At 44.3% G+C, this 12526-nt stretch overlaps 1 protein-coding gene across 4 annotated transcripts in view; it reads left to right on the top strand.

Moving 5' to 3' along the window:
* LOC138765192 (Krueppel-like factor 15) overlaps nt 1-12285 on the top strand; it is a 54730-nt gene extending 42445 nt beyond the window's left edge. Inside the window, exons 3-4 of one of the 4 annotated variants that reach the window (XR_011358519.1) lie at nt 2003-2253; nt 3327-12285. Coding sequence is in view for 3 of the 4 variants with exons in the window: in XM_069942115.1 (XP_069798216.1) it covers nt 521-893 (373 nt within the window). In the remaining variant the exon portion in view is untranslated. Of the gene's footprint in view, nt 1-520; nt 1030-2002; nt 2256-3326 lie in introns of those variants that run through there. The other 3 variants (XM_069942118.1, XM_069942117.1, XM_069942115.1) reach the window with 3 other exon arrangements.
* The last annotated feature ends 241 nt before the right edge of the window (nt 12286-12526 follow it).

Here is a 12526-nt window from a genome sequence, read left to right as displayed (position 1 = left end):
AATGTTGTAGCTTCCTGGATCCAGAAAGATTTGAAATTGGGTGTGCCCCTATATGGACCTGGTTCTGAGATTTTGCTCTCTGCCAGAGCTGCAGATTAGTGATTTTTTTGAGAGAAATATAAAATGGCAGCACTGCCACAGTCTGTAATACAGTAGGATAGACCCTGATCCTGTTACTGTAGTGGACCACCAGGGGTTGCAGGCTCAGGGCACCAGAAACGGAAAACATTCCCCCTCCCCCAAGGTGACCACTGCGGGGGGGCAGGGGGGGGGGGTTGAATCAGTGGCTCAAGGACCCACACAGGCTGCGGGCTACTGGAGACTGCCTCGTGGGAGCCAGGTATCAAAACCAGGATTCAAGAGGGTGTTGAGGCCAAGAACGGCTCCCAAAGGTTCTCGGGCGCTTCCTGGTTGTATTCGCAGTTTGGATCTGGAGCCCGGGCTGTCAATGGAGACAAATCCATGGACACTCATTGTCTCTGAAGGGACTCTCTTTTCCTTGTCTTTCTCCTTTTGTTAGATGCACCGCCAGTGGGCTGATCTCCCCTCCAACCGTGCATCTTGGCGCCTCACAGTTCGGCGGGCAGCCACCTCCTTTGAAGAAGACCGCAGAGCCCACCTCACTGACAAAAGACAAAGGAGGAAAAACCCAATACCCAACCCCAACGCACCAATTTTCCCTTGCAACCGCTGCAACTGTGCCTGCCTGTCCCGCCTCGGACTTGTCAGTCACCAACGAGGCTGCAGCCGACGTGGACCTACCCCTCCATAAATCTTCGTCCACAAAGCCAAGCCAAAGAGAGAGAGGAGAGAGAGATGCACCGACCAATTCTCATGGCAACTCTCTGTTTGCCTTACGGCAAAATTATATACTGCTTTTATTTATTACATGACAATAAAAAAATTAATCTAAAGCAATAACCCTGGCAATGGTTGTTGAGTAAATGTATGAAAGTCTATTGTTATCTATGTCAGCACAACGTAGAGGTGCTATGAAAACCTTACTTGATGCAGTTTTACAGGCAAACACACACTAACAATTTAAGCAGAATTAATACATCAGAAGCCAAAAAGAAAAAAAAAACCAAGATCATCTAAAAGGAAGAGAAAAAAAAAGCAATCAATGAAATGCCTTTCTTTTACACATTTACAAATGTAGATATTCTTGTTGGGCTCAGATAGTCATTTCCATTTCCGATCCCTAACTCAGTGGGAATTGATGTGAGTCCATCCAGCATCATGTCAGTGAACCTGCTGGTGCACTGGCCCTGTGCTCTGGCACCAGGCACCTTTTGCATGTCACTCTTCAATCACTGCCTATTATTATAGCTGGTGAGTTTCATATGGAATACGTGAATGAAAATGTTTCCAATATGATGTGAACATTTTATTGTTCCACGCAATACTCAAAGCCGGCACAACATTCCCTCTTCAAATGGGTCAAAATTCGCTTTCCAAGTAAACATTCTTTAATAAGTGGGTTGGAACAAACCTGTTGAAATGAAACTTACGATTAATTCATCTGGATTATTTCAGCTTTTTATAGTAACTGAACCTTTTTCTCCCCCAGTTTTATCACCATCCGATTGGACAAGTACAACCCGGCCAAACCGTGTTCTCTGGTCCCCGGTGCAAAAACATGCGCACATCCAGACGTAACACATGTACAGAGAAACTATGCGTTACCTAAGAATATACATATATGAAAATAAATATTGTTTAATAAATAGAAGAGTCTCGGAGGGTTAATATTAGCAGTTCAGTTCACTGCCTGTGGGAAGAAGCTGTTTCTCTGCTTCTCTGAACACAACTGTCTGGTTGAAGATTTGCTTGACAAAATTCCAGTTAGAGGTACCACCCTCAATGTAAAGATGGTTAGAAATTAGGCTTCTGACATTGCATTTTTTTGTCCCAATAATATATAGAATTTTTGACATTTATGCCTCATCCCTAATTACCCTTGAGGAAGGTGGTATTGAGTTGTCTTCTTGAACCTCTGCAGGGCTTCTGATGAAGAAACCCCTACAGTACCATTGTGGAGAAAGCCACAGAACGTAGGACCATGATCTTTTTAAATAAACCTCTTGTTGAGTGTTATGAATGAACACAACAGATCCATTACAGCTGCCAAAATCACTCGGAGTAACCATCCTCCCAGAGAGCATCGGTGCTCAAATGCACAACAATTTGAATAGTTAACTCTTCTGTATTTTCAATGAAGAAAGTTCTTCAGCTTCTGTCAAGCATCTCCAGGTGACGTGTTAATTCAGAAAACGTGTTGCTACTACTGTTTTGTAACCTCGGCCTGACTTTATAGATATAAACAGGCGTCTAATCTGCAAGAAATATTAATATGTTTAATGGGTTGATTGAAACCTTAGGACATGCAAAAGAATTTCACTCACAGTGTGTTCCTTTGGAAGTATTTGAACAGAAGAATATAAGAAACTGGAGCAGGAGTCGGCCATCCTGCCCGTCGAGCCTGCTTCACCATTCAATAAGATCATGGCTGATCTGGCTATGGATTCAGCTCCACTTTTTGGCTTGTTCCCCATCACCCTTATTGCCCCTATTATTCAAAAATCTATCTACCCATTCAGTGAAGCAACCCCTTTAATTGGGCAGAGAATTCCACTCATTCACTATTGATTTGGGTGAAAATAAGCCCAAAAGGCAGGGTTTGAATGAGAAGTATCCAATGCACAACGGAAACTTTTCTATAGAAGTAGCAGAAAAGTTTGTGATTCAGGGGAAGATCAGTTAAAAATGGGAATGTTGGTGGTGTATTGATTCCTTGGATGGGCATTCCTTCTTCCCTGACCCACAAAATGTTCTGTATCTTTCCCCTTTCATATTACAGTGGACCTGTTGCACTTTTGCATGGCCTTGTTTCAGGTTTTGTGTTTACTTAGCATCAAATCTTTTCACAGCATGCTGCATCCATCCTCTCTTCCTGTGGACAGCCTGCACATTGCACTGCCTGACTTCGGTACTCCAGCAGTTATGTGATGAAAGAGAACAACACAAATCACAAACTGATCCCATGCCCCCTGTGGATAACATTAGGAGTTGTAATGAGATTAAAGGATTACGCTTTGAACAAGCAGGGAGTATTGTCTTGTCCTTCCCACCCCAAAAGATGCATGGAGTCTTTTTGCTTTGAGAAGTTTCTGAATATGTTGTGGGATTGGAACAGGTCAATAAACATTAAAGAAGCATCCAATTCTCATGGGGGAACTGTCTCGGTGTGCTTCGGGCTCTTAATAATAGAAATATCTTCAACCTTGGCTTGATGTTTGCTGATGTAATCTTTATAACCTCTTTAGGCATCGCTCCTGATGGGAATGTGTAAATCCAAAATCAAAGCTGGAATAAAAAGCATGCTGGAGCTGCACAGCAGGTTTGACAGCAGGAGCCCTTCCAATGGAAGGATGTGAAGCTGAAATGTCTGTTGTGGTTACATGCATTTTGTTTAGTTTGGCATCATAAAACTGGGCTTGTATGCAAATGGGAATCAGTGAGCTGAACAGGAGAGAGATTGACTGAGTTAAATTATAATTCTAAATGTAAATGAAGGGATCTTTAATTCCTCTCAGATGTCATTGAACAGCAGGAAGTGACAATATTTGTGGTCTAACCTTACCTGCTGACCAACTTTTGGCAAGTGAGGTTTGGTATGTTCAAGGCACTGATTGTGTGTGGGTTTGATGAGCTGCTGGCCTAATATGGGGGTATGGGCTATTCATCCCATCAGTGGAACCCGTCCTCTCCCTTTTTCCTTGGATCAGATTTCAGATTTATTGTCAGAGTACATGCACGACATCACATATAGCCCTGGGATTCTTTCTCCTGCAGGCGCGGCAGAATGACCATTTATCGGAGGTGCAGAAAAATCCAGACTCATTGTACACGTGTAAGCGAATAAATAAATGTAAACAAACTGACTCCAAAACAGAGGAAAAAAATCAATAGAGTGCACAAGTCAGAGCCTTAAATGAGTACCTGATTGAGTTTATTGTTGAGGAGTCTGATGGTGAAGGGGGAGCAGCTGTTCCTGAACCTGGTGGTGTGAGTCCTATGGCACATATACCTCTTTCCTGATGGCAGCAGTGAAAACAGAGCGTGTGCTGGTGGTGTGGATCCTTGACGATTGCTGCTGCTCTCTGACAGCAGCTTTCCCTGTAGATGTTCTTGATGTGGGGGGGGGGGGGGGTGGTGATGGTTACCCATGACATCCTGGGCTGTGTCCACTACCCTTTGCGTGGCCTTACACCCAAGGGCATTGGTGTCCCCATATCAGACAATGACGCAGCCGGTCAGCACACTTTCCACCACACCTCTTGAAATTGGCCAGCGATTCTGGTGTCATTCCAAACCTCCGCAAACCTCTGAGGAAATAGAGGCGCTGACATACTTTCTTGACAATGCCATTTGTGTGTTGGGTCCAGAAAAGATCCTCCAAGATAGTGACTCCCAAGAAGTTAAATTTGCTCCACCGAACCCCCAACAATCATTGGATTGTACACCTCTGGTTTTCCCTTCTTGAAGTCAACATTGGTGACATTGAGTACAAGGCTGTTGTTGGTGCACCATTCAGTCAAGTTTTCAATTTCCCTCCTGTATGCTGACTCATTGCTCCTTTTTATACAACCCACTGCCATGGTATCATCAGCGAATTTGTAGATGGTGTGAGAACCACATAGTCATAGGTATATGGTGAGTAGAGCAGGGGATCCTGTAATTTCCACAATCTCTGCAAAGAGATCAGCTCACGTTCACTCTGAGAGGACCTGGCGACCTCAGCCTGTGAGCAGAAAGGTTTGTCTCTGCAGAAAGACCTCATTTTCTTTGTGGTCTCATCACCTGGCAACGGTGCAGCACTTAGCAAAAACAGAACTGCACTGTCCTGCCTGTGTGTTGCTGCACTCTGAAACTGTGGCTTTGCCAAAAATTCCAGATGTCTGCAGAGGGTGACAGAGAAGGCAGCACCTGTGCCACACTTCAACCTGAACAACAAGAAACCCTCTGGTTATCACTTCTTACACCAGAAAAACCAACCTCTCTTGCTTGTCAGCCTTAGTCAATTTCCAAAGAGCTTTTACAGATAATGAAAGACAGCTGGTTTCAGACCCTTTGTTGTACATGGCAACCATTTTGTTCCAAACAAGCAGCAACGTGGGAATGATCAGGTCATTCTTGAATAGTCACCTTGATTGTGGGATAAATATTGGGCATAACCCATAATACTGCATTGGTGAGCCAGGCTGTTTTTGTGGCCATGATTCTACAGTGGAACTTCAGAGCACAGGAAAAAATACAGCTGACCATTTGAAATGTTTCTTATGGAATTTAGAGGAGGTTACCAGGAGGGTAGATAAGGGAAGGGCTGTGGATGTTGTCTACATGGACTTTGACAAGGTCCCAATGGAAGGTTCAGCACTAGGTATTCAAGGAGAGGTTGTAAACTAGATTTGAAATTGGCTTTGTGGAGAAAGAGGATGGTAGTGGATGGATGCTTCTCAGATTGGAGCCCTGTGACTAGTGGTGTGCCTCAGAGATCTGTGTTGGGACCATTTACATTGGTGTTTGTTGTATATATCAATGATCTGGAGGATAATGTGGTGAACTGGACCAGCAGGTTTGGAGGCGTTGTGGACAGCAAAGAAGGTTTTAAAAGCATACAGAGGGGTCTGAACCAGCTGGAAAAATGGGCTGAAAAATGGCAGATGGAATTTAATGCAGACAAGTGTGAGGTGTTGCATTTTGGAAGGACAAACCAAGGTAGGAGATCCATGGTAACCCATAGGGCACTGAGGAGTGCGGTAGAACAGAGGGATCTGGGAATACAGATACATAACTCCCTGAAAGTAGAGAGATTTTGGTACATTGGCCTTCATAAATCAAAATATTGAGTATAGGAGTTGAGATGTTATGGTCAATTTGGATAAGACATTGGTGAGGCCGAAGTTGGAGTATTGTGTGCAGTTTTGGTACCGAACTAGAACCAAAGAACACTACAGCAAAGGAACAAGCCTCTTCAGCCCTTTTAATCCATGCCAAACCATATTTTTTTGCCTAATCTCACTGACCTGCACCCAGTTCAAAACCCTCCATACCCCTCCCATCTATGTACCTGCCCAAATTCTTCTTAAATGTTAAAATTGAGCCCACATTCACCACTTTAGCTGGCAGCTTGGTCCACAATCTTACCACTCACTGTGTGAAGAAGTTCCCCCTTATTTCCCCTAATCTTTTCTCCTTTCACTCTTAACCCATGTCCTCTGGTTTGTATCTTATCTACCCTCAGTGGAAAAAAACCGACCTACATTTACTACATCTATCTCCCTCATAATTTTAAATATCTCTAACAAATCTCTTCTCATTCTTCTATGCTCCAGGGAATAAAATCCTAACCTGTTTAACCTTTCCCTGTAACTCAGTTCCTGAAGTCCGGGCAACATCCTAGTCAAACTTCTCTGCACTCTTTCTATCTTATTGATATCTTTCCTATAGTTAGGTGACTAAAATTGCACACAATACTCAAAATGTGGCCTCACCAATGTCTTATACAACTTTACCAGAACATCCCATCTCCTTTACTCAATACTTTGATTTATGAAGGCCAACATGCTAAAACCTCTCTTAACAAGCCTATCCACCTGTGACATCACTTTTAGAGAATGATGTATCGTATTCCCAGATCCCTCTGTTTTACCGCACTCCTCAGTACCCTACCATTTATTACTGTTTATGTCCTACCTTGGTTTATCCTTCCAAAATGCAACACCTCACATTTGCCTGCATTAAATTTCATGTGCAATTTTTCAGCCCATTTTCCCAGCTGGTCCAGATGCCTCTGCAAGTTTTGAAAGTCTTCCTCACTGTCCACAACACCTCTAAACTTTGTGTCATCTGCAAACTTGTTGATCCAATTTACCACATTGTCATCCAGATCATTGCTGTAGATGGCAAACAACAATGGTCCCAGCGTCGATCCCTGACGCACCACTAGTCACAGGCGTCCAGTCTTAGAAGCAACTACCATTCTTTGACATCTTCCAAATAGCCAATGTTAAATCCACTTTTTCCACTGTCTACAACTTGATTCCACCACCAGAGACATCTCCACTGATCTCTGCCTTCCATAGGGATCACTCCCTCCATGACTCCCTTGTCCACTCCTCCCTTCCTATTAATTACCCTCTTTGCACCTTCCCCTGTAGCCACTTGTGCCCACTGTTATGGACCTTGACTATTTTGTTTTTTGAATGAGGACCAGACTGAATTTACCAGTGGGGATTTGCCAGCTGTAGTAGTGCTAAGCTACCACTGGGAAATTTTGACAGCTGTCAAAGCACGGGAACCACGTGCTAGAAATTCATTGAGTTCATTCTATTATTGTTAGTTTGGTTAATAAATTCTGTGTTAAACTTGACTCATTTGTGTCCCTCCTAATTACTGCTGGGGAGTGTAACACCACATCTCCTTCCTCACCACCATTCGGGGTCTTAAACAGACATTCCAAGGGAAGCAACACTTCACTCGTACTACTGCATCCGGTGCTCCTGTTGTGACCTTCTCTACATCAGAGAGACCGGACACGGATTGGGAGATCAATTCACTGAGCACCTTCGCTCTGTTCACATCAGTGACAGGGATCTCCCAGTGACTAATCATTTCAATTCTGCACCCCACTCCCTTGCTGGCATCTCTATCCATGGCCTTGTGCTGTCAAACCAACGGCACCCATAAATTGGAGGAGCAACACCAAATTTCTGCCTCGGCGCCCTCCAAGGATTGCGTTAACATCGATTTCTTAAGTTTCTGCTAGCCTTCTCCTCATTCTTCCTCTCTCTTTTCCATCCTTCTGTCTTCTTTCCTCCAGCTCTCCACCCCCTTCCTTCTCCATTCACAGAGCCCTTCCCCCTCCACTTGTTTGCTGCTGTGCCCTCCCTTCCTTCTCCACCTATTACCTTCTGCCTTTGTGATCACACCTCTCCCCACCCCCCCCACCCCTTACCTTTTCATTTGGATGTCCACTGACATTTTTCCATGCCTTGATGAAGGGATCAAGTTTGAAATGTTGGCTACGCGTCATTATTTCTGCTATATAAAAGACACCGTCTGACCTGCTGAGCTTCTCCAGCATCGTGTTTTCACTTCAGCCACAGTGTCTGCGGACATTTCTGTTTTACCTCTGTCAAATCCAGTTTACCACGTCGACATGAATACCAAACGTCTAAACCTTCTTGATTAACCTCCCATATGGAACCTTGTCAAAGACCTTACTAAAGTCCACGTAGGCAATGTCCACAGCCTTTTCTTCATCTACGTTCCTGGTAACTTCCTTGAAAAACTATAAGATTTGATAAACACAGCCTATCACACACAAAGCCATGTTGGCTATCCCAAATCAGTTTCTGGTTATCCAAATAATTGTATACCCAATCTCTTAAAACACCTCCCAATAATTTTCTAACTATTGATGTCAGGCTCACCGGCCTATAATTTCCTGGGTTACTTTTTTAAACAATGAAACAAGATGAGCTACCCTCCAATTCTCTGGCACCAGATCTGTGGATTAGGACATTTTAAATATTTCTGCCAGAGCCCCTGCAATTTCTACATTAACCTCCCTCAAGGTCCAAGGGAATATCTTGTCAGGCCCTGGGGATTTATCCAACCATATTTGCTTTAAGGCAGCAAGAACTCTTTAATATGTATATGTTTCATGCACTCATTGCTTATTTTCCTCACTTCCGAAGACTGCGCCAGTTTCCTGAGTAAATATTAATGCAAAAAAAATATATTCTGGCTCTATACAAAGTCGACCACTCTGATCTTCAAGGGGACCAATTTTGTTTCTTATTATCCTTTTGCTTTTAATATATCTGTGGAAACCCTTAGGATTTTCCTTCACGTTGTTTGCCAAAGCAACCTCATGTCTTCGTTTAGCCCTCCTGATTTCCTTCTTAAGTTTTTTCTTGCATTTTTACACTCCTCATGTGCCTCATTTGTTGTTTGAGGCCTATACCTGCTATACACTACTTCTGAACCAGATACCCATTATCCCTTGAAAACCGAGGTTCCCTATGCCTGTTAGCTTTGCCATTAATCCTGACAGGAACATACAAACTCTGTACTCTCAAAATGTCCACTTTGAGTGTCTTCACTTTCCTCGCACACCCTTGCCTGAAAACAACTTGTCCCAATTCATTCTTTTCTCATTTCCTCAAAATAGGCTTTTCTCCAGTTTAGAATCTCAGCCCGAGGCCCAGGTCTGTCCTTCTCCATAATTAATTTGAAACTAATGGCATTATGATCACTGGACACAAAATGTTCCCCTAACACATACTTCTTTTACCTGCCCTGTCTCGTTCCCTAATTGAAGATCCAGTATTGCACTATCTCTTGTTGGTTCCTCTATATATTTTTGGAGAATACTTTCTTGAGCACATGTGACAAACTTCAAGGCATCCAGCCCTTGTTAAAATCTTCTACCATAAGTTGATGTTTCTTGCAGCTACAGATTTGCTCCTCAATTCTCGTTGACAATTGGGCCGTCTACCCCTTAACATATAGTAATAAATAATGTTAAGAGTCCTTAAATGATTGTGTCTGTTGTTTAGGATTCTGATGGTGGAAGGGTAGCAACTGTTCCTGAACAGGATGAAAAGCAATTAATTTTAATGTTTTTATTGTGTAGACAGAAAACATGGTAACAACATACATGCATACTTAAATTCACAGAAACAATTAACAGATAAACATCCAGGAATAAATTTGATGTGTAATTTGATTAACATGGTTTCTGAATACAAATGGTCTATCAGCAGTGGGGCCTAATGATAGATACAGAGTTGATGTTTCTTCTGGCTGCTGTTTCTAGAACCAAAGGCCATTCTTTCAAAATGGCTATTCTAGATGGAATGGACCCACAGCTCTAGAGACCAGCCCACACCTCCCAAGTCTCAGTTCTCAAGTGCTGCCTCTATGCAGATGGATGTTCTCTCCATGGCCACAATGTGTTGACTCAGAAGAGGTTCATGTTATTATTCACCAGAGGACATCCCTCTGGCCCTCCGCTCTGCGTTAGATCACATCAACCACAAGAAGCAAATGTAATAAGCAGACTCTGGGACCCGGGACTCCGTTGCTCCTGTTACAACTGGATCCTTGACTTCTTTGTTGACAGATCCCAATCAGTGTGGGATAGGCAACATCACCCCACCCTGCCACTGACCATCCCATACAGGGTCACCCCAAGGCTGCACGCTTAAGCGTTCAACTCTATCCCTTCTAATTCCATGATTGCATAGCCAAGCTTGTCTCCAACACAATCGATAAATTCACTGTGGTTGACCAAATAACAGGTAAAATGAGTCAGGACACAATGCTGGAGAAACTCAGCAGGTCAAACAGTGTCCTTTATATAGCAAAAAAAGAAACAAAAAGAAGCGGCAGGAATGACAGGCAAATTGTAGTGGGAAGAGGTTTGGGCTGGGGGGCGGAGCGCACTGTCTGGGCAGTTGGGAACGCTCGGCTTCTCTTCCGCCAACGTGAAGAAATGGCCCAGCCGAGTGAGAACTGGCTCCGTAAACGCGCCCACCCCCCGGGAATGGGCAACACCCTTGAACCCTTCATCTTTGCTATATAAAGGACACTGTTTGACCTGCTGAGTTTCCCTAGCTTTGTGTTTTTACTTCAACCTCAGTGTCTGCAGACTTCTGTGTTTTAATAAGATTGAGTCAGAAAACAGAATAGAGATGAAGAATTGTGTAGTACCAGTACAATCTTGCTCTCAAATCATCCAGACCAAGGAGTTGATTGTGGACCTTAGGAAAGAGGAGGCTGAGGGAGCACACAGCTGCCTTTATGATGGGACAGTAGTGCAGAGGGTTAGGGCCTTCAAGCCCCCAGGAATCACATATTGGAGGACCTCTCCTTGATCCAGCACAACGAGGCAATTTGTGTAGAAGGCACACTAACGCCTCTAAGAAGTGTGAGGAAACTTGGCAATATCATCGAATACTTGAAATTCCGCAGGTGCACGGTGGAAAGTATGCTGACTGTTTGCATCAAGGCCTGGTTTGGAAGCTTAGGATGCCAGGAATGCAGAAGGCTGCAGACACAGCCAAGTCCATCACAAGCTCTGAACTCCAGTCCACTGATGTGAGGTACTGCCCCAAGAGGGCAGCCAGTGTCATGGAGCATCCCTGGTCAGAACACCCCTCCCCAGACACACTCCCTTTACACTCTACCCCAGGGAGAAGAAGATTCACCAGTATGAGATCACACATCACCCAATTCAAGGACAGTTTCTTTCTCATGTTATCAGAGACTTAAATGATCCTTGTAAAATAATGCTGCTTTTACAACCTCTTCTCACTGCTATCTTGGGGCAGAAGGTACAGAAGCCTGAGGTCTGGTCCTCCAGGTCCAATCCAACATTGGAGTTGAAACCCATGGAATACTGAGAGGATCTTTGATCTTGGGAAGATCAATCTCCTGCTTCGATCTCAAGGTGAAATACACAAAGTTCTGGAGGAACTCAGTGGGACAGACAGCATCCAGGGAGAGCCATAGATTGTCAAAATTTCTCCAGTTAAAAACACAGAAATGCTGGAGGAACACAGCAGGTCTCGTAGTGTACACAGAAGGTAAAGATATATAACCAATATTTAGGGCTGGAACTCTTCTTCATACCCTCTATGGATACTGTGAGACTGGTTGAGTTTCAACAGCATTTCTAGGTTTTTACCACAATCACAGCATCTGCAGATTTTCATGTTTCACTATGTTTTTCCCATTTTTCAGTGTCTACACTAGTGGTTTTCAACCTTTTTCTTTCCACTCATATCCCACTTTAAGTAATCCCTAGGCCATCCGTGCTCTGTGATTAGTAAGGGATTGCTTAAGGTGGGATGTGGGTGGAAAGGGAAGGCTGAGATTCACTGCTCTAGACCCAATTGTTCCTGAAATATTTGGCTTGAGAAAAATGGTCATTGGCCCATTTCCTTTGGAGTTCGGAAACCGTGCACATAATGAGTCAATGAGGGACGATTAAAACGGTGGCTCTCAAACTTTTTCTTTCCACCGACATCCCACCTTAAGCAACCCCTTACTAATCACAGAGCACCGATGGCAGAGGGATTACTTAAAGTGGGATGGGAGTGGAAAGTAAAAGGTTCAGAACGACTGCTCGAGTCTCCTTTGGTTACTTCCCTTTTAATGCTGAGGTCTGTGTATAGGAAATTTATTTCACAACAAAGTCTTGTGCGTGTGAGGGAGGAGGAAGAAGAGGAGGAGGCGGGGCCGGAGGAGAGGGGGGTGGAGAGAGAGGGGAGGAGGAGGGGGAGCGGGAGGAGGAGGGGGGAGGAGGAGGAGGAGGAGGGGGGGAGGAGGAGGAGGAGGAGGGGGGAGGGGGAGGAGGAGGAGGGGGGAGAGGGGAGGGGAGAGGGAGGAGGAGGGGGGAGGGGGAGGAGGAGGAGGGGGGAGGGAGGAGGAGAGGGGAGGGAGGGGAGGG

Source organism: Narcine bancroftii, chromosome 5 (genome assembly GCF_036971445.1).
Source record: "Narcine bancroftii isolate sNarBan1 chromosome 5, sNarBan1.hap1, whole genome shotgun sequence".
In the NCBI taxonomy this organism is placed as follows: Eukaryota; Metazoa; Chordata; class Chondrichthyes; order Torpediniformes; family Narcinidae; genus Narcine; species Narcine bancroftii.
This window is presented reverse-complemented; position numbering and strand designations above follow the sequence as displayed.